Source organism: Drosophila obscura, unplaced genomic scaffold (assembly GCF_018151105.1).
Source record: "Drosophila obscura isolate BZ-5 IFL unplaced genomic scaffold, ASM1815110v1 contig_4, whole genome shotgun sequence".
In the NCBI taxonomy this organism is placed as follows: Eukaryota; Metazoa; Arthropoda; class Insecta; order Diptera; family Drosophilidae; genus Drosophila; species Drosophila obscura.
The window spans coordinates 4,724,127-4,741,751 of NW_024542828.1; the positions used below are offsets into that span (position 1 = coordinate 4,724,127).

Below are 17,625 nucleotides of genomic sequence, written 5' to 3' on the forward strand. Positions count from 1 at the left end.
CTCCTCCCTCTCTCTCTCTGTCGTATCTCAAAGCAACACACAAAAAAACCCAAAAACAAGGGCGAGACAAGAGGCAATCGTGTGGACATTTTTAATGCACTTGGAATTTCGACAAAAACAATAGGAAAAGAAAATCATTTTCTGAAGCTAGTCTTTGATTTGGCAGACACTCTCCCACACGCGCAGCTTCTGCAGTTCCGGCAGCTCAATCAATTTGATGCTCTCCGATACATTGAGGCATTCCACGTTGGACTGACGGCTGTCCAAGGGCAGCCATTCCTTGGTGCGTGGCAGCTGTTCGGCGACTTTCGGGCAATTGGGACTCGAACTTCTAGCGAAGCTTGTGACAATATCAATCATCCGTTCGATGGTTTGAAATTCTGTCGTATGTTTGTCCAATTTCCAGGCGAAGCTGCCAAACCACAGATACGAATGATCATCCACATGGGCCACGCCACGTAGCTTGTCACCCACATACTTGATGCGCTGATGATTGAATGTTGGCGAATCGAAATCAAAGCGGCATAGGTAGGTAGGAGCCATACTATGGCGTAGGCGCGAACGCACTACCCTCATAATGGGCAGCCAGAAGACCTTGTAGGTGGCGTACTGCACAAAAAAAAAACAAAGAAATAGTTCAGAGACGCCCTTAGATTCCCAAATAGATTCCCTTACCTCGCAGTAGGCCAACACTCCCGCTGGCGACAAGTCTATAGCGGCGCTCTCTCCGAAATGCGTCGCCTGCAGACGCTTGCCCAAGTTTTGTGCCACAGCCAGGGGCAGGGTACGCTTCAAATGCAACGGCAGCATATGCTCGGGCTGATCCTTTAGGTCGGTCAGCAGATAGGGTGCCACAAAGACGCGACCATACATCAGCAGGCCCTCGAAGGAGGTGCCACTCATCAGCAGTGGAATCTTGTTGCCCCAGGCAGTGGCCAGCAGCTCAGACGGCTGCTTGGCCAACACACAGTGATCCGTTCTGTAGGGCTCCACCATTGGCCCGAACTGGAACACACAATCGTCCATGTGCTCGGCGCGACTCAGGAGATACGGCTTCACCAGCTGCTCTCCCGGCAGAGCCTGCAGATAGTCCAGAATCATGGCATCGGTGGCGTCATTCACATTCTCCATTCCCAGATTACCAGCCAGACGCTGCGGCATGTCGTTTATCGGACATTGGGCCCATGTGCACAGCACATTGCCCGACTGCAGAATGGCCTTGTGGAAGAGTCCCTCCGCCTTGGGATTCAGCATCAGATAATGGACAGACGCCGCTCCGGCGCTCTCCCCAAACGCCGTCACATTATTGGGATCCGCATTGAAGCTGGCCGCGTTCGCGTGTATCCATCGGAGGCCCAGCAGCTGATCCTTGAGCCCAGCATTGCCGGGCACGCCCACGGCGGGATCTTTGAGCAATAGAAAGCCCAAGGGTCCGACTCGATAGGAGATCGTGACCACAACCACATCCTGCATCATGAAGTAGTCGGGCCCGTGCAGATCCGTGGTCGGATCGCCCTTCTCGAAGCCGCCGCCAAAGAAGAAAACGATCAACGGCAGAGGTTTAGCTGAATGGAGCTGCAATAAGAGTGAGTCAATATGTGCAGCCAAATCATAAAGAGAGACAGCCCCACCTCCTTGGCATACACATTCAATTGCAGGGAATCTTCGACGCCCTCTAGCTGTTTGCTGTAGTGATTGAACTGCAGTGGCTTTGGGCCCTTCGCCCGGCAATCCAGGGGCTCCGTCCAGGGTGTCACCGCCAACGGGGCCATGAAACGTAGACGTCCCACTGGCGGCCTGGCATACGGAATGCCCTCGAAACTCACGTACTCATCGCCATAGACGCCCCTGCAGCGTCGCCCCACTACAGGGCCACTCTCTGTCTGCACCAGAATGCTGCCATCAAAAGATTCCCAGCTGTTTGTAGCGCAAGAAAACAGTGGAAAAGTACTCACCTCTCCATGTCTAGCGATTGAATAAAAAAACTCGACACTTAGCGCTTTTTATCTAACGAAATGCACATATTTATGGCATTTGTTTTTATCGCGCAAAGCGAGCGGCGGCGGACCGACTAGAAAAAAAAAACAACAACGACAACAACGCGCACGATGACCGCACAAGTTGACTGAGACAGCTGATATTTCACTTTTGCTTTGCTTTGCTTGCTTTCTCACAAAAAGCTTTGCATACTATAACTTTTCATTTCAGGTTTTGTGCATAGTATTTGTTTATTAGTTTGTTGAGCGGCGCGTCGCGGCGGCGGGCGATATCAGCGTGACGCCGACGACTTGTGCCGTTATAAAAAGAGCTGCCAACTGCGCTGGAACTGACGGGTTGGCAGCACTAAGCCAGGGCTGCTGTAACACTATTGTTATCAATATATTAGAAAATAAATTAAACTAATATATAAATATTTTAATTAAAAACGTTGAATAATCAGAAATTACCGTTTACAATATAAATTTAATGTTTAATTATTTTTGTAATGCTGCAGCCCTGGTGAACCAAAAAATTATGAAAATATACAAATTAAAAACTAATGGCATTTGACCAGTTTTAAAATGAATCCATCATTTTGATGATATCTTTCCTTATCTTTAGCTTGTTTCTGTTTAACTAAATTATATGAAAAAATTAAAAACTTCGATTTTGATGATCTTCTCCCACATCTTTAGCTTGTCCAAGCCCGGTAACTCGATTATTTTAATAATGTCGGAATGTCGCCATGGCTTTGGCGTGCCCGGATTACCTTCATTATTGGTAGCCAGAAGTGCTTGTGGCTGATGTACTGTGAGAATATTTCGAAATAGTTGACAGATCTTTGCTGCATCACAGGAATAAGCTCACTTCTTACCTTGTAGAAGCTCAAGTCTCCCTGCATCGGCTTTATAGGCCCAACTTTCGGGCCTTGACCCGCGACAGGGAACGCTGTTGATTCAAGGGAAGCATACGTTGGGGCTGTTTATTTAATTATAAACAAAAACAAATTTCTTAAGACTCATTTGAGTATTGCACTGCAATGTAACCCTTGGTGTATTTTTTTGTTGGAAATAAAGTGCCAATACATACAAACATACGCAACTACACTGCAAGAAACAAAGTGGGAGCTTTGCAGCATCTAAATATAAGCTTTTTCTATGCTAAAATTAGGTTTATTATAGTGCGAATGTCAGAGCAGGGCACCGTTTGAGCGCAATTCTATTTTTATTGCTCATTTCGCTTAAATGCAAAGACGCAAAACGGGTAGCGGTGTGCTGCATACATATGTACATGCATATTTATGTGCACACACACGTACAGAACGCCAAACAGCTGGGGTCGTGTGAATGTATTCACGTGCGCGCTGCTGCCGGCTGTCGGCGTCTATCTTTCCCGGAGCGCCAAAAATGCCGGCGAATCTCAGTCGCATCCGAAATGCGATTTCAGTCGCATCGCAGTGGCCAGCCCAACAATATTGGATCTGATCCAGCAGTAGTCCGTAGTACCTTTGACAATCCAAATACAACTAAATTCCCTAGAATTAAATTCGCAGAAACACACAAAATAAATTATGGAAGTACAAGTAGGCTGGCAAAAATTGCTCAAGATGGGCGCCAAGTGAGTACAAGAGAGAGTGCCACGGGGCGGTCCACAAGTCCATTGCGCCAGGTCAGGGTCGCGTGTGAGACTTTGCACCTGAGAACTTCGTGCGACCTCTACCCGACTGGACGATGTGGGGGCTATCATTAGATTTCCTTATCGCTTGTCATACACCCCACGTCGTGTCAGTCGCTGGTCTAATCACTAATCATAGTACTCTACCCTCGCAGGCTCGTGGGGCACAAATTCCAGCAGTATCGGCTGGCCACCAACAACACCATCGTGCTGGACACGGAAAATGGCCAGGTGATGGGTCTGCAGCGCAAGACCCTCTACGACGAGGAGCTGTACTACGCCTTCGAGGGTATACCGTATGCCAAGCCACCGCTTGGGGAGCTGCGCTTCCGTGCCCCAGAGCCGGCCGAGTCCTGGACGGGTGTGCTCAACTGCACCACCTATCGATCGAAGCCCATGCAGCGGAATATGATAATGGGCATAATCGAGGGATCCGAGGATTGCCTGCATGTGAATGTGTACGCCAAGACGCTGCAGTCGGAGCAGCCACTGCCCGTCCTCGTGTGGATCTATGGCGGTGGCTTCCAGAAGGGCGAGGCCTCCAGAGACATCTACAGTCCCGACTACTTCATGAAGCAGGATGTGGTCTTTGTCTGCATCAATTACAGACTTGGCGCTTTGGGTGAGTTGTCGAACGGAGTCAATCCCCTTCCAGCAATTTCTTCTAAAGAACTTTTCTCCCTTTTCAGGTTTCCTGAGCCTTAAGGATCCCAAATTGAATGTGCCCGGCAATGCCGGACTGAAGGATCAGGTAATGGCACTGCGCTGGATCAGCGACAACATTGCCCACTTCAATGGCGATCCCAACAACATTACGCTGATGGGCGAAAGTGCCGGTGCCGCCTCCACGCACATCATGATGACCACCGAACAGACGCGCGGACTCTTCCACAAGGCCATCCTCCAGTCGGGCTGTGCTCTCAGCGAATGGGTGGAGAGTCCCGACCGCCAGTGGGCCTTCCGGCTGGCCCAGCAGATGGGCTACAAGGGCGGCGAAAAGGATGCCGAAGTGCTGAAATATCTGACCAAAATTTCGGCTCGCCAGATAGCAAACACTGACCAGGATATCATCACCAGGGAGGAGATACGCAGCTTCCTGTTGTTCGCCTTTGGCCCTGTGGTGGAGCCGTACGAGTCGTCGCACTGTGTGGTGCCCATCAGGCACATTGAGATGCTGCCCCATGCCTGGGGCAATGATATTCCCGTGATTGTGGGTGGCAACTCCTTCGAGGGCCTCTTCTCGTATCAGCTCCTGCGCGGCGATCCCTGGGCACAGACGCATTTCCACAACATCATTCCGCGGGAGGTGAGCGAGGCGGCCACCGAAGAGGAGCGCGACGAGCTGGTGCGACGCCTCAAGAAGGTCTACTTTGACGATGAGACGCGCGAGAAGATGGGATTCTTTGAGGCGCTGAATATCTTCTCGCATCGCCAGATCTGGCACGATCTGCATCGCGTGGTCATGTCCCGCCAGGCATACGCACCCACACAGCCCACCTATCTGTATCGCTTTGACTTTGATTCGCCGCACTTCAATCAGTTCCGTCGCTTGGTCTGCGGCGATCGCATTCGTGGCGTCTCGCACGCCGATGAGCTCTCCTACATGTTCTACAACATTATAGCGCCCAAGATAAGCAAATCCTCGCAGGAATATCGAACCATTGAGCGCATGGTGGGCATGTGGACAGCCTTTGCAGCCAACGGAGATCCCAATTGCCCGGCCATTGCCCCGGCCGAATGGCTGCCCATTCAACGCACCGCCAACGGTGTGGAGCATTGTTTTAACATTAGCCAAAAGCTGGAAATGATTGAGTTGCCCGAGGCAGGCACCCTGGCCGTCTGGGACAGTTTCTATTCCAAAGAGTCGCTCTATTAGATTTAATATTTTTAGGGTGTATTTTTTAATTAGGTTTTCTGCTGTAGTTCCAAAGATTGTTGCCAAAATTTTCCATGTACAAAAAGTTTTTGTATTTCGTGTGTAACTAAGAATTAAAAGTGATAATTTCTATACCGAAAATATTCAGATTTTTCCATTTAAGAATTGTTTGGGTATAAAATGTAATAACTTTATTTAATAGAGGGTTCATGTGCGCACTTTCCTGTAAAATTTAAAGCTTAAAAAGTTCATTTCTCTAGGTAGAATCTTCCACCACGTAACACTGCCCCCCAGTCGCTGGCCTTTGAAACATTTTTCACAGCGTGTTTTAATTAATCCACATTAATTTGTTTAATTACATCCCATTCAGTTATAGACATTTCAAAGGCCAGGCAGGGGCCAGACGAGAGAGAGAGTCATAATTCCAGGGGCCACACGGCCAGCGAGTGTCAAGTTTAAGGTGACTTAATGGAAAACTACTTGGTGGAGGCAGCCAGACAGCCAGCCCCCGGAATTCGAATTGCAATTACACAAATAAACCAGTTCTGGGACTAGGCTAACTACAGTGGGGAACCTAGTTGGGGTCTGTCTAATTTAATTGTTTATAAAAATAAAAATTAATCTTTATAGAGTTATCCACTGGGCACTTAACCGACTGACACACCTCTCGCTCCCCTTCTAGAAATAACTTATTCTATTTCATTATTATTCTGCTTATCGTAGAGTCGATCCCACATGTGCAGCTGCTTCGCTTCGGGCAGCTCAACGAACTCCAATTGGTTGCCAATGTTGAGGCACATCTGTGGACCATTTGTGTCGAGTGCATCCCACAGCACAGGCGAAATCTGTGGACAATTGGGATTATCGTTCGCAGCAAAGGAAGTCCACATGCCAATCATTCGCTCAATGGTGCGATACTCCGGCGAGGACTTGTCCAGCTTGGTGGCCAGCAGCAGGTAGAACAGGTAGGAGAGATCATCGCCGTGACTGACGCCGCGCACATGGCGGCCACACATCACCGTGCGGAAGTGATTGAAGTGCGGCGAATCAAAGTCAAAGCGGTACAGGTAGGTGGGCGTGGTGGGGGCGAGCGCCAGGCGGGAGAGCACCGTGCGATGGAGTCCATGCCAAAAATGTTTGACGGACAGCAGATGGAGGCACTCGTTGAACTCCATGCGTCCGCGTGTGGCATCATCGAAATTCGAAATCTTAAATTCTCTTATCAGATCCTTGAGCTCAGCGGGCGTCACCTGGTTGCGCACCTCCCTAGGTATCAGCGCCTCAAAGGCGCTGAGCATGTGATCCGCATCCTGCATGGTGGACTGGTAGGAGAACAGACCCTCAAACGAGTTGCCGCCAATGATCAGAGGCAGCTCGTTGCCCCAGGCATCGGCGACCATTTCGTGATGCGGTTTGGGCATCACACAATCGCTGGTCACATACGGCTCCACCACGGGCGTAAAGGTAAACAGGACATAGTTGCGTTTCTCCTCCTGGGTGATCAGTGAAATGCAATGCGTCGCCAAATCCGAGGCTGAGGCGCTTTGCAGGTACCGAAAGACCTCCTTTTCGTTCTCGCTGCCCGAGTAACCAATGGCGCAGGCGAGCCGGTACGCCCAATTTCCACGTGGCTCGCTGGCCCACTCGCTGTACATCGATCCCGACTGCATGATGGCCTTGTGGAAGAGTCCGCGCGTCTGTTCGGTGGTCATCATCATGTGTGTGGAGGCGGCACCAGCACTCTCGCCCATCAGCGTGATATTATTTGCATCGCCATTGAACTGTGAAATGTTTTCCCGCACCCATCGCAAGGCCATCACCTGATCCTTGAGTCCCGCATTGCCAGGCACATCCAAATCGCGATCGGCGAGGCTCAGGAAACCTATAAATAGATATTTTAGTTATATATAACTAATTATTGTTTAAGGGGCTGCCAACTTTCGGTAATTAGTTTGCGTTAAATAAGCAGTTCAAGCAGTTTTAAACGCTATATACATATGTACGTCATAAATTGATTTATGAACTTTCTGATTGATTGAGAAAGTGGCTAAAATATGCAATTAAAGTTTATAGCCTTGGGAAATCTTTTTGTTTGCAATTAAGTTAACATGCCATGCAATTAGTAAGAGGGTGGATCTGGGCGTGACGTCACAAAAAGGCTGCAGTTGCCTCAGGCTATTAGCTGCCGAGAACCACATTTATGCTGTTTTCGTTTAAAATTAATTTAATTTAGTAAAATAAACTATGCCTCAGGGCAGGGCAGCTTGTTTAAAATATATTAAATTAAATAAATAGTTATTTTTACACCTGACAAATCAAACAGGTTGGCAGCGCTGTTTAGTGGGCAGCCCTGTAGGCATTCAAAATCAACAAAAAAATATTGATTACCAATTGGATTTTCGGCAATTTGGACTCACCTAAAGCACCCACGCGATAGTTAAACGTGACCAGGATCACATCCTGCTTCATAAAATAATCAGGACTATAGAAATCTCTGGAGGCTTCGCCGATCTGAAAGCCACCGCCATAGATCCACACCAGAACCGGCAGCGGCCGCTCCGTGTCCAACTGCTTGGCATAAACATTCAAATACAGACAATCCTCGGCACCCTCGACGATGCTCAGGACGAAATGCTTCTGCATGGGCTTGGCCCGCGGGTATGTGCAGTCGCGTATGCCCTGCCACGGCTGAGCAGGCTGTGGCGCCCGGAAACGTAGTTCCCGCACCGGGGGCTGGGCAAAGGGTATGCCCTCGAAGGCATAGTACAGCTCCTCGTCGTAGAGGGTCTTGCGGCGCAGACCCTTTAACTGGCCATTCCTGGTGCTGATGACCTTCGTCTGTTTGGTGGCCAGGCGGTATTGTACGATCTTGTGGCCCACCAGCCTATGGAGGGTTAAGAGCACAAAGAGAGAGATAGAGAGGGAGAGAGGGAGAGAGAGAATTGATTTTTATTAATGAGTGTTTTTTGTTTGTTCTAATCTTATCGCCACAGAGGAGGGGATTTCGCCGGTTCCACATATTTGGAAATCTACTTGAAGCAATCAAGGGTATAATTGGTGTATGTACACAAGGGAGCTGATTGACCTACTTGGTGCCCATTTTTAGGAGATCGCCCACGCCCACACGTATTTCCATTTCTTGCGTTTTTTAGTTATTAATTTATTTGTATTTTTAGGGTTTAAACTTCCGGCGCCGCAGTTATACAGTTATACACTAGAACCAGACCAGACCGTTCCGTTCCCGTCCGATCTCAATCTATCAGTTCGACTGCGACTACACGTCTGAGTGTAGCTCAGAGTGCAGCCTCAATTCCGTTGTTGTGGGGTTTTAATCACGCCCGACCGACGCTTATCGCGAATGTGCCAAGCGAAACATATGGTGGGCACTTGGTGGGGGGAGAATATCACGATTGATAAGACGCCACCACACAACAAAGAGAGAGAGAGAGAGGGAGGGAGATGGAGCGAGTGAGTGTTGCTCTGTTCTGGAAGACAAGCGCAGAAGCAGCAGGCAGTATCACAGATGTTTCGTGTACAAGTTGTAATTGCTTTTTAATGATCCCAGAGTAGTACGAAGTCGGTTTTTATCTGCCAGCAGCCCCTCCATTTACGATCGAGCAGCAGTCAAAGTTCAGGCATTCAGGCAGGCTACTGAGATACTTTTTTCAGTAATTTCATAATTGACACTCGCTCAAAATTGTACTATTATTATTACTTTAATGAACCGACGACCGCTTGACATCACGCGGGAAATCATCATATAATATCATGCGAATGCTTGAACGAACGCTTCAAAAGTGAAAGCTGAGCGCAAGCCGATAACATGAACACTGCTTGTCACTGCTTGCATGTGCATGCACTGCGCGCAAGCTGTTAGCGTTTCAAATTGCAATGCAATCTAATTTGTTGTTTAAATGAAGAAAGACTGGGTACATTTTGTTTTATACCATATTTCTTAGCTTAAAGTGACTTTTTTTATTTATTTATTTTTTGTTTATTGCATATGAAGATTATTGTTTATCATTGGGGAGACTTCTTAGCTTTATATTTGCGGTAAAAAAAGCGGAGATATCATAAAAGAAATTAAAGCGCATGCAAATGGTTTTACCCAAAAAATATATCTATGGCCATCAACAGGTGCGTCAGATAACTTTTTGAGTGGCTTCAGGCAAATCCTAGCCAGATTCCTACCTCAGTTGCTGGCTTTGCGATAATTTCGCTCATATAAAATATAAAAATATTTATTTGTAATTTTTATTTTTTCCGCTTTTATCATTATTTATATTTAGTTATTTTTATCCTATCCTATAATAAACAGATAATTGTTATAAAATACCACCTAAATACCTAAAGGACACCTAGATCGTAAATTCCATTGAAAATAAAAAATGCATGATTCCACGAGCAAATTTTCTGAACTCCCTCAATTCGATTAACGCAAGTCCTGGAACTTTTTTGCAATCATATTTAATTGTTGCAGATTTCTGATGAACTTTTTTCCTTTTTTTTTTGTGGAAAGTTATCAATCAATAAAAAAAGAATATAAAACTCGTGTAAACTTTTAACAAGTGAAATTAAAGTGAAAAGCCATAACTTTTACAAGCAACAATTTTCCTGAATATATTAAAAAAATCTTCCATATGCAATTATGATTTTGCTTCATAGGCAAAAATTAAAAAAAGTTTATTTACGCATAAACGATTTTGATTAATTCCCCAAAGAACTCATGCAGAGGAGCGGCTGGGGGCCTGGGCTCAGCTAATTAAAAAATTGTCATAAATCCCCAAGAGTTTAACCCATTTTCAGTCGACTGGTCTGTTGAGAAATGGCCAAAATAAGAAAGGGATTCGCTACCCCCTCCATAGCTACTTAATTACACTTGCGCGCACTTTAATTTCCATTTAAAAAAAAATGCTCACCCAAAAGAAAATGTTAATTTTTGTTGCCTCCTTTTCTGCCTTTCCCTTTGAAAGAAGAAAAGTCAAGGCGAGCCGAAACATTGTAAATTATAGGCTTAAAAGAAGGGCACGGCATGGCACGGCAAAGGCTTCTCCTCCAGAGTTGGTTACATGGCAGAAGCTTATTAAATTATCCTCGAAAGAGAGTGAGAGCGGAGGGCGTGTGTAAGGTGTGGGGTGTGGTATGGTCTTAAATTTCCAACATTCCTAATCTCGATTTAAGCCATGGAGGCAGGCAGGCGCCTCCTGTGCGCGGGGGGCATATCAAGTGAATTCAATGTCAAAAGGGTTAATTGAAAGTGCCAGGAAATCGGAGGAGTCACAGGAGTTGGAGGACACACGACAGGAGTAACCCGAGAGGGAGAGCGAGGGGTGTGGGTAGCCCTGGAAAATGTGGGTTTCTCCTGACAGGGAATCTGCAGTAGTCATAAAAATCAAAGTCCATAAACCGGTGGGACCGCACCGCAGTGCACAAAAAATAAAGTTTTTTTGCCTTTTGCGTTTTTTTCCTTCTTTTCGTTTTGCTTATTGCAACCCAAGGGATTTACCCATATAGAACATAAAAATATATCCATAGTAGACCCAGCCCCCTGCCGCCCCTACATCAACTATTTAGAGAATTTGTAATGCAGACAAATTTGTATGCGTCAAATCAAAAATAATGCCGTTGTGCGGGAAAAGCCCAAAAATGGACTGCCATTTGATTATATTTTTTTGGGCAGCATTTTCTTTCATGGGAAAACCATTTCAAATGTTGATACAATTTTCTATTGAAAGCTTTTCCATACCATTGAAGTTTTTTTTTTTAATTCGCTGCTTTAATTACACCAAAGAAAAGCCCCACGCAAAAACAATTGAAAAATCGTAGAAAAAAAATAAGAAAAGCCTCCTGCAGCTGAAGGGTTAATATTACGAGTAGCAAAATGGAAAACCGTTTTCATAAAGTAATTTGGTTACCAAAAAAAAGAAGAGTAATTATTAAACGCGGGATACACCCAAAAAAAAAGGTGCAAAAGGTACCTGCCATAAAGTTAACTTTCTTTCTTTTCTTTCTTTATTTATTTTGGTGTTTTTTTTTGTGGATGAGAACTTAACTTTTGTTGAAGATTTCTTTTGGTGGGCAAGAAAAGGACTTTCCCGCTAAGTAGTTGCTGTCCCATCAATGGCTAAATAATGGACTATCCAATCCCCATCGTATTATTAAGTGAATGCTTTTTGATCTTACGATGGCAAATTACAAGCTACAAAACACCCGGCATTCAGTGCTACTTTTGCCTACTCCTGCTGGCTGGCTGCCTCCTCCAACAATGAAACATTATCCAGTGCCGTCTTCCACTTGGTGTTATATATAACACTTTCAATTTGATAAGCAGCCTGACTGCGGGGGGGTGCTCGTGCTCCAGTGGTCCATCGTGCTGCCATCTTCATTCACAGCTCTGTGGCATCGTCGTCATTTGCCAAGTTTCCACTGTCATTGTCTGTGGTGGCATTTGTAATTCACTTTGATTAAATATGCAAGGGGATGCTCTATGGACTGACTGTGACTGCCTGCCTGCCGGCCTGACTGCCAGACGAGGACCGCATTCAAATGCCGCAACAATGCAACGACGACGACAGTCGAGGGACATTGGGACACCATGACGAGAGTCCAGAAAGCAGAAACCCCAGACCACCGCCAAAGGATACAGGAGAAGCAGGCAGCAGCAGCAGTAGGTGGTGGAGGTCCTTTAGTCAGTCGCCAAGAAAGCGCAAAACAAGTTTGTGAATTTTCGGCTGTGGCAATGGCAATGGCAACGGCGTGTCCTCTGACAGGATATAAAACAATCAGTGCAAGCTAGCGGAAACGGAAGCGTTGCCCCCCGCCCAGCCCATGCCACCCTTTCTCTTTCTCCTCTCTCTGTTGTGTGAAATTGTCTAAATTGTGGGCGTGGTTCGGGCTTTTGTGAAATGTAGTCCAAAGTTGTGTGCTTGTGGCCCCTTTCTAAGGATAGCAGCCCCCTGACTAAACCATACTTTTGGATTCATCCTCCTTGCATTCTCTTTCGTCCTTTGACAATTGTCTATGTATTTTTCTGTGTGTCGTCTCCCATTTCAAGCGGGTGTCCTGATTGCATTCGTAGGGAATTTTATCCAACAGTGGGGTTTATTAATGGTTTAAATTGAAATTTCACGCATTGCTGCGTTACGGCTGGCGGGATCTCTGCTTTGTCCGTGGACAGGTGCACCAAAGAGGTAGACTTGAATGCTTGGAAAATGTGGAAAACCTTAGCATTTATGTTTCAGCGTAAATTCGCAATCTAACATATTCCCATCTACCTCCCAACAATCAAAGAATATTCAGCGAAAAAAAAATAACAATATAAACAGAGATGTCAATCTGCAAACGAAGAGTAGTTTGTTATTGTTTTCATGAACCCTCTAAAGAGATTTGGAGCAATCCGTCTCTATTTCTGGAATGTTTCCGTGATTGTTGATGCCTATGAGATGTACGGGTAAGTCGCTTATACTACAACATAATATTTTAAATTTTACATTCCACATTTCTGCATGTAATTCTACATTAAATTCTACATTTCACAAGATTTATCACACACATTCATCCTCCCCTTAGTTATGGTTTTCTATTGGGGTGAAAGTAGGAATAGGCGTGCCAAAATTGTCAAGCACACAGATTGACTGGGAGACTTTTACTTTCGAAATGTGGACACCCCTCTACCGCAATGGACATTGAAAATTTTCGTTGCTGCTGCTTTTCGGATGACAGGCTGTCAGGGACCTTCCTTGGTGCTGTTTTTCGGAAGGAGGCTGCTGCCCTTCCTGCAGCATGCATCCAAAGGGAAAGTAAAGCAATGGAAACGAAGACCCCAACAGTTTTGTGGTGTGTTCTTGCACTTCTGCCGGAAAATATCTGGGACTTTCACCATCTCTTTCTCTGTTGCAGTAGCTTCCTCTGAGTCATTCTCTGGTCATTGTCTCATTTTGGTGGTTTATAAATGGAATGGCCTTTGTTCCTGTTGCTGACATCCGTTACGTCCTTTACTGCTGCTGCTGCTGCTGCTGATTCGGCAGTGAGAAAGAGAGAAATAGAAAGATGTGGAAGAGATGGACAGTCCTTTCGGCCACAATGATAAACTGCTGCGTTCTGGTCCACTGGTGGTGGTGTCGGTGGTGGCTTCGGTTCATGGACATTTGGGACTATATTTTGTTGTTCTGCTCTGATGTTTAGTTCATTAGTTGTAATGCGGTTTGGGGATTGATCTCTCACTGGGGTTTCCTTATCCTAAATATTTCTCTCCGACTCTGTCAATTTTCCCTATCCATCCACATTTTGGGCAAGTCATTTTCAATTTGTGAAATTACTCGCTTGGCAAATGCCTCAGTCGCTCTGTTTTTTTTTTTATTAATATTTAATGTTTCGGTTGTCTGGAAAATTTCCTTATTCACTGCGAAGCTTTTATGTGTCTCACGAATTTAATCTGCCAAAATTACCACTGGCAGTTGACATGCATTTTGATGAATAAATAAATTTTGATTTTGATTTGTTATATTTTCCACTCTGCTTTCGGCTCTGCTTTTCTTGCCTTGCCAATTAGAGGCGATGCGACTGTACTGCCATTCACCGATGCCACGAAGACAACTCTAATTAGGAATGGTATAATGTGCTTAGGTGTGGTGTCACTGGTGCCGCCCAAACCACACGCATTTCAGTGTCATTCGCTCTGACTGTCGCTCCTCCTGCCCATCTCTCGCTTTTCCTGGTGGCTGCTGCTCTCTCTCTCTGTCTCTCTCCCTCTGACTCTTCCTTGTGCCTCTGCTGCTCTGCCATAAATACTGAGTGCAACCGAGTTGGCAGCCAGCAGCCTCCCCCCACAGCCCCTCTCGTGTAAATGTACTACATTCCGGTGTACAGTGGCGCTGCCGCTCCTTGCTTGACATTTCTGCTAATTTAAATTTATTGGAACCAAATTTATGCCGCGCAGCAGAGTTGCGGAATGGAGCAAAGGGATGGGAGACTACCGGGAGTCCTGCTGCATCTTCTTGGTCGTCTGGCGGCGGCTTGTATGCAAAATTTATGACATTTGCCTGCATTGACACTGGCAGCGCAGGCCTCGAACGCAGTCGTACCATTTTTGTGGAGTTTGGGGTTGAAGGCGGCCACCATTTCGTTATGCAAATGTTGCGGATCGCCGGATTTTTGGTTGCTCTACCTAAATTTAGGGTGAGAATGTTCAGTTGGGATTGGGTATGCTGCTGAGGAGAGGATCCTGTGGAATGAAATAACAGAAGTACGTTTACTCTGAAAAATTTGATCATTTTTTTGCCATCGGAGTAGAAAAGAAGCTTCACTTTCATGGGAAAAACTTATATCTTATCATTTTCAAGAATTACATACGCCCCCAAAAAAAATTTCTTCCCGCCGCAAACACACTAAATTTTGTTATAATTTTTTTTTAATGCTTATGTGTGTGTGTGTGTGGATGCAAGTATATTTTTTGTTTGCATATTTTATAATGTAATTAAAGCGATTGGTGGAGAGATTGGGACCGGACCCTAGGCACAAATTGCCCCAGTAGTTCTGTGGCTACGGGGAAAACCTGGTAAAGAGAAATTTTAATTGAAATTATAATAGCCTCATTATGCAAATTCCCTTTTTGTTGCTTATTTTTCCACCAGTCCACGCCCACCCCACAATACACACACGAAATTCAAAATGTTGCATCCATTCGCCCCTCTTGTTATGGGGGGTTTTTGTTTATTTTCTATTTGTGTTAATAACATTTTCCGTTGTTGTTTTTCAAGAGGGGGGTGGGGCATTCGAGGAATTGTGTTTGTTTTGTTGTTTATTGCAATTCTATTGTTTGCATATCGAAAAGAAGCTTTGTATTCATTTTCTACACTTTATTATTTAACATTTTCGATTGTTGTTGTTTAAGTTTCTATTTAGTTGTGCATAATATTCAAAGCGAATGTTGGTCGAAATTATCTCCACGTGAAACATGGAAAACTGTAATCGTTATATCAATGAAAAAATATTTGAAGCATTTATTTGAAAGAAATGTGAAGTAAATGTGATGCTTAACCATACTTTTTTTTTACTGACGAATATTCTACGAACGTTAATTTTGACATTCACAACGATAACATTTACCATTATCATCTACATAAATCAAGTCGGTTTTTTTTGAGGTTTTTACACCTACAAATCCCAGAAAAATATAATAAAAATGCATTCTCTTTATGTTTACAAGATAATGGCACTATTTCCCATTAGTTTTCCTCCCCAAAAGAGTATCGTTGAACATTAGCTACTACAAAAAAGAATAATTATAGCCAAGTAATGAAGTTTTATTATGTATACGACCTGTATCCCTTTCCATTAGCCTCGCAACCAACGCGAATTACCCCAATTTCGTGCCGCGGACTCTCATTTACCAAAGGGCATAAATAATATAAATCTAAAAACAAATTTTTAACGACACAATTTTCGCCCAACTAAATGTAAACAAAACGGGTGGTGGAGGGAGGAGAGGAGACCAGTGCACCTGTGCCCTAAAGGGGGCGTCCCTTTGCAGGACTATAGTGTACAGGTCAACGACCCCCATACCCGTTGCATGCCTCCTCTTGTCCAGCCTCGCTCGGTGGATGCAGTGCGTGGAACGTGTGAGTATTACCATTTAATAGCATTAACTTGAAAATATGTAAAAACAAACCCAACTGAATAATGGAGCAGAGGGAAATTTCTGGTTTGTTGGAGGAAAACTACAGCACTAGAACATAGGGCATATGAGAACCGAAAGATCATCGGAAATTTATTTTCCGAGCTGCAGTTTGTACATCAAAAAATATTTTTATTGAGGCACACTTGTCTATGATTTTCCGGTTTATCCACTGAATAAAGGCATAACCATATGTTTGGATAACAAAGCAATTTCCCAATAAAATAATCCTTTTTTTTTAAACTATATTTGCCTGCATTGGTTATTATATTTCCCTTTTCGAACAATTAAACTACCCTTAAAAGCTCATTCAAAAGTCGCTTTGAACTCGTTGGCTCGTTTTTCGCGTAAATGTTTTCCGCTTTTCCGTGGACTATCAAACATGGCCGAGCGGGGAAAATTTTCATAAATATACGCCACCAGAGAGGGAACGATGCAACGATCCAGGGAAGCGAAACCAATGAAAAATTCTTCCCACTCCCACAAATTCATGAATCCACACACAGAGAGATGTGCAATGGGGCGTTGTGTATAGCATAAATATTTAGTGAGGCGATGCATTAAAATTTATGCACAACAAAAAAAAATATTAACAAAACAAAGAACAAAATGCGACCAAATATTCAACAATTTTTGAATATTGAATGGTAGAATGGCAGAATCCTTAAAGACAACTCACCCGCTCAACCACACTCTTCCCAATTGCCAATTAAATGGGGGGAGGTTAAGCCCACTTCTTCCACTTCCAAATCGATGGGCATTTCCATTTGCATGGAAAAGCATGTTCAAATGTCACATTAAAAATGGTTGGTTGGCTGGCTGCTACTGCTTTTTGCATTAATTAAGAGCGTACGATCGATCCATCCATCGTTAAATGCGGGTTTTGGGGTTTATAACATTTTCCCTGACATCAAAAATAATAACAATTGGCAGGCGGTTCAATACTTATGGGAGCAACTATAACAATCAATCGAGTGGAAAAACGAGGGGAGTAAAACTGCAAAGCAAACCGCAACAGAAGTCAATGAAAATTAATTGTAATTTTAATGATTCCTTTGTTTTTCTTGTATATATTTTAATTGAAAAAAATGCATTCAGCTTAGTGTTTTTTTAATGTCAAAAACTACTCAAATTTGGATTTAATTTAAGTTAAAAAATATATATTTGAAAATAACTGAAAAATTCAACCAAAAAATGCGGGTTACACGGTAAACTTTAATTAAAAACATCATAGAAGGAAATATGTGTGTGTTTGTTTGTCACAACAAAGCACAAAAAAGCAGGCGATAATCCCCTCATTTTCCTACATAAAATATGTATTATTATTTAGTATTATCGCATCAGATACATCAGGCAAACAATTTGCATTGTTTGCATTGCGCAAAAAACCACACCAAAAAGGATCAAAAAAAGGGAGTGA

At 44.4% G+C, this 17,625-nt stretch overlaps 3 protein-coding genes across 4 annotated transcripts; 1 reads left to right on the plus strand and 2 right to left on the minus strand.

The window, feature by feature from the left end:
• Positions 1-77: 77 nt before the first annotated feature.
• On the minus strand, positions 78-2,258 carry LOC111074860 (esterase B1). 2 transcript variants are annotated; one of them, XM_022367825.2, is made up of 4 exons: positions 1,956-2,258; positions 1,632-1,896; positions 676-1,575; positions 78-609 (listed from the first exon to the last, which is right to left on the minus strand). In XM_022367825.2, the coding sequence occupies exons 1-4, from the start codon at positions 1,961-1,963 to the stop codon at positions 148-150; spliced, it is 1,635 nt and encodes a 544-aa protein (XP_022223517.2). In that variant the 5' UTR covers positions 1,964-2,258; the 3' UTR covers positions 78-147. The 2 variants fall into 2 exon arrangements, with proteins under 2 accessions (XP_022223517.2, XP_041450965.1); XM_041595031.1 differs by lacking the exon at positions 1,632-1,896 and having other exon boundaries at positions 1,956-2,257.
• Positions 2,259-3,404: 1,146 nt separating this feature from the next.
• LOC111071850 (esterase B1) lies at positions 3,405-5,666 on the plus strand. Its single transcript, XM_022363385.2, has 3 exons — positions 3,405-3,597; positions 3,810-4,276; positions 4,344-5,666. The coding sequence occupies exons 1-3, from the start codon at positions 3,551-3,553 to the stop codon at positions 5,528-5,530; spliced, it is 1,701 nt and encodes a 566-aa protein (XP_022219077.1). The 5' UTR covers positions 3,405-3,550; the 3' UTR covers positions 5,531-5,666.
• Positions 5,667-6,187: 521 nt separating this feature from the next.
• On the minus strand, positions 6,188-8,824 carry LOC111071840 (esterase B1). Its single transcript, XM_022363374.2, has 3 exons — positions 8,620-8,824; positions 7,948-8,414; positions 6,188-7,412 (listed from the first exon to the last, which is right to left on the minus strand). The coding sequence occupies exons 1-3, from the start codon at positions 8,664-8,666 to the stop codon at positions 6,220-6,222; spliced, it is 1,707 nt and encodes a 568-aa protein (XP_022219066.2). The 5' UTR covers positions 8,667-8,824; the 3' UTR covers positions 6,188-6,219.
• Positions 8,825-17,625: the final 8,801 nt, after the last annotated feature.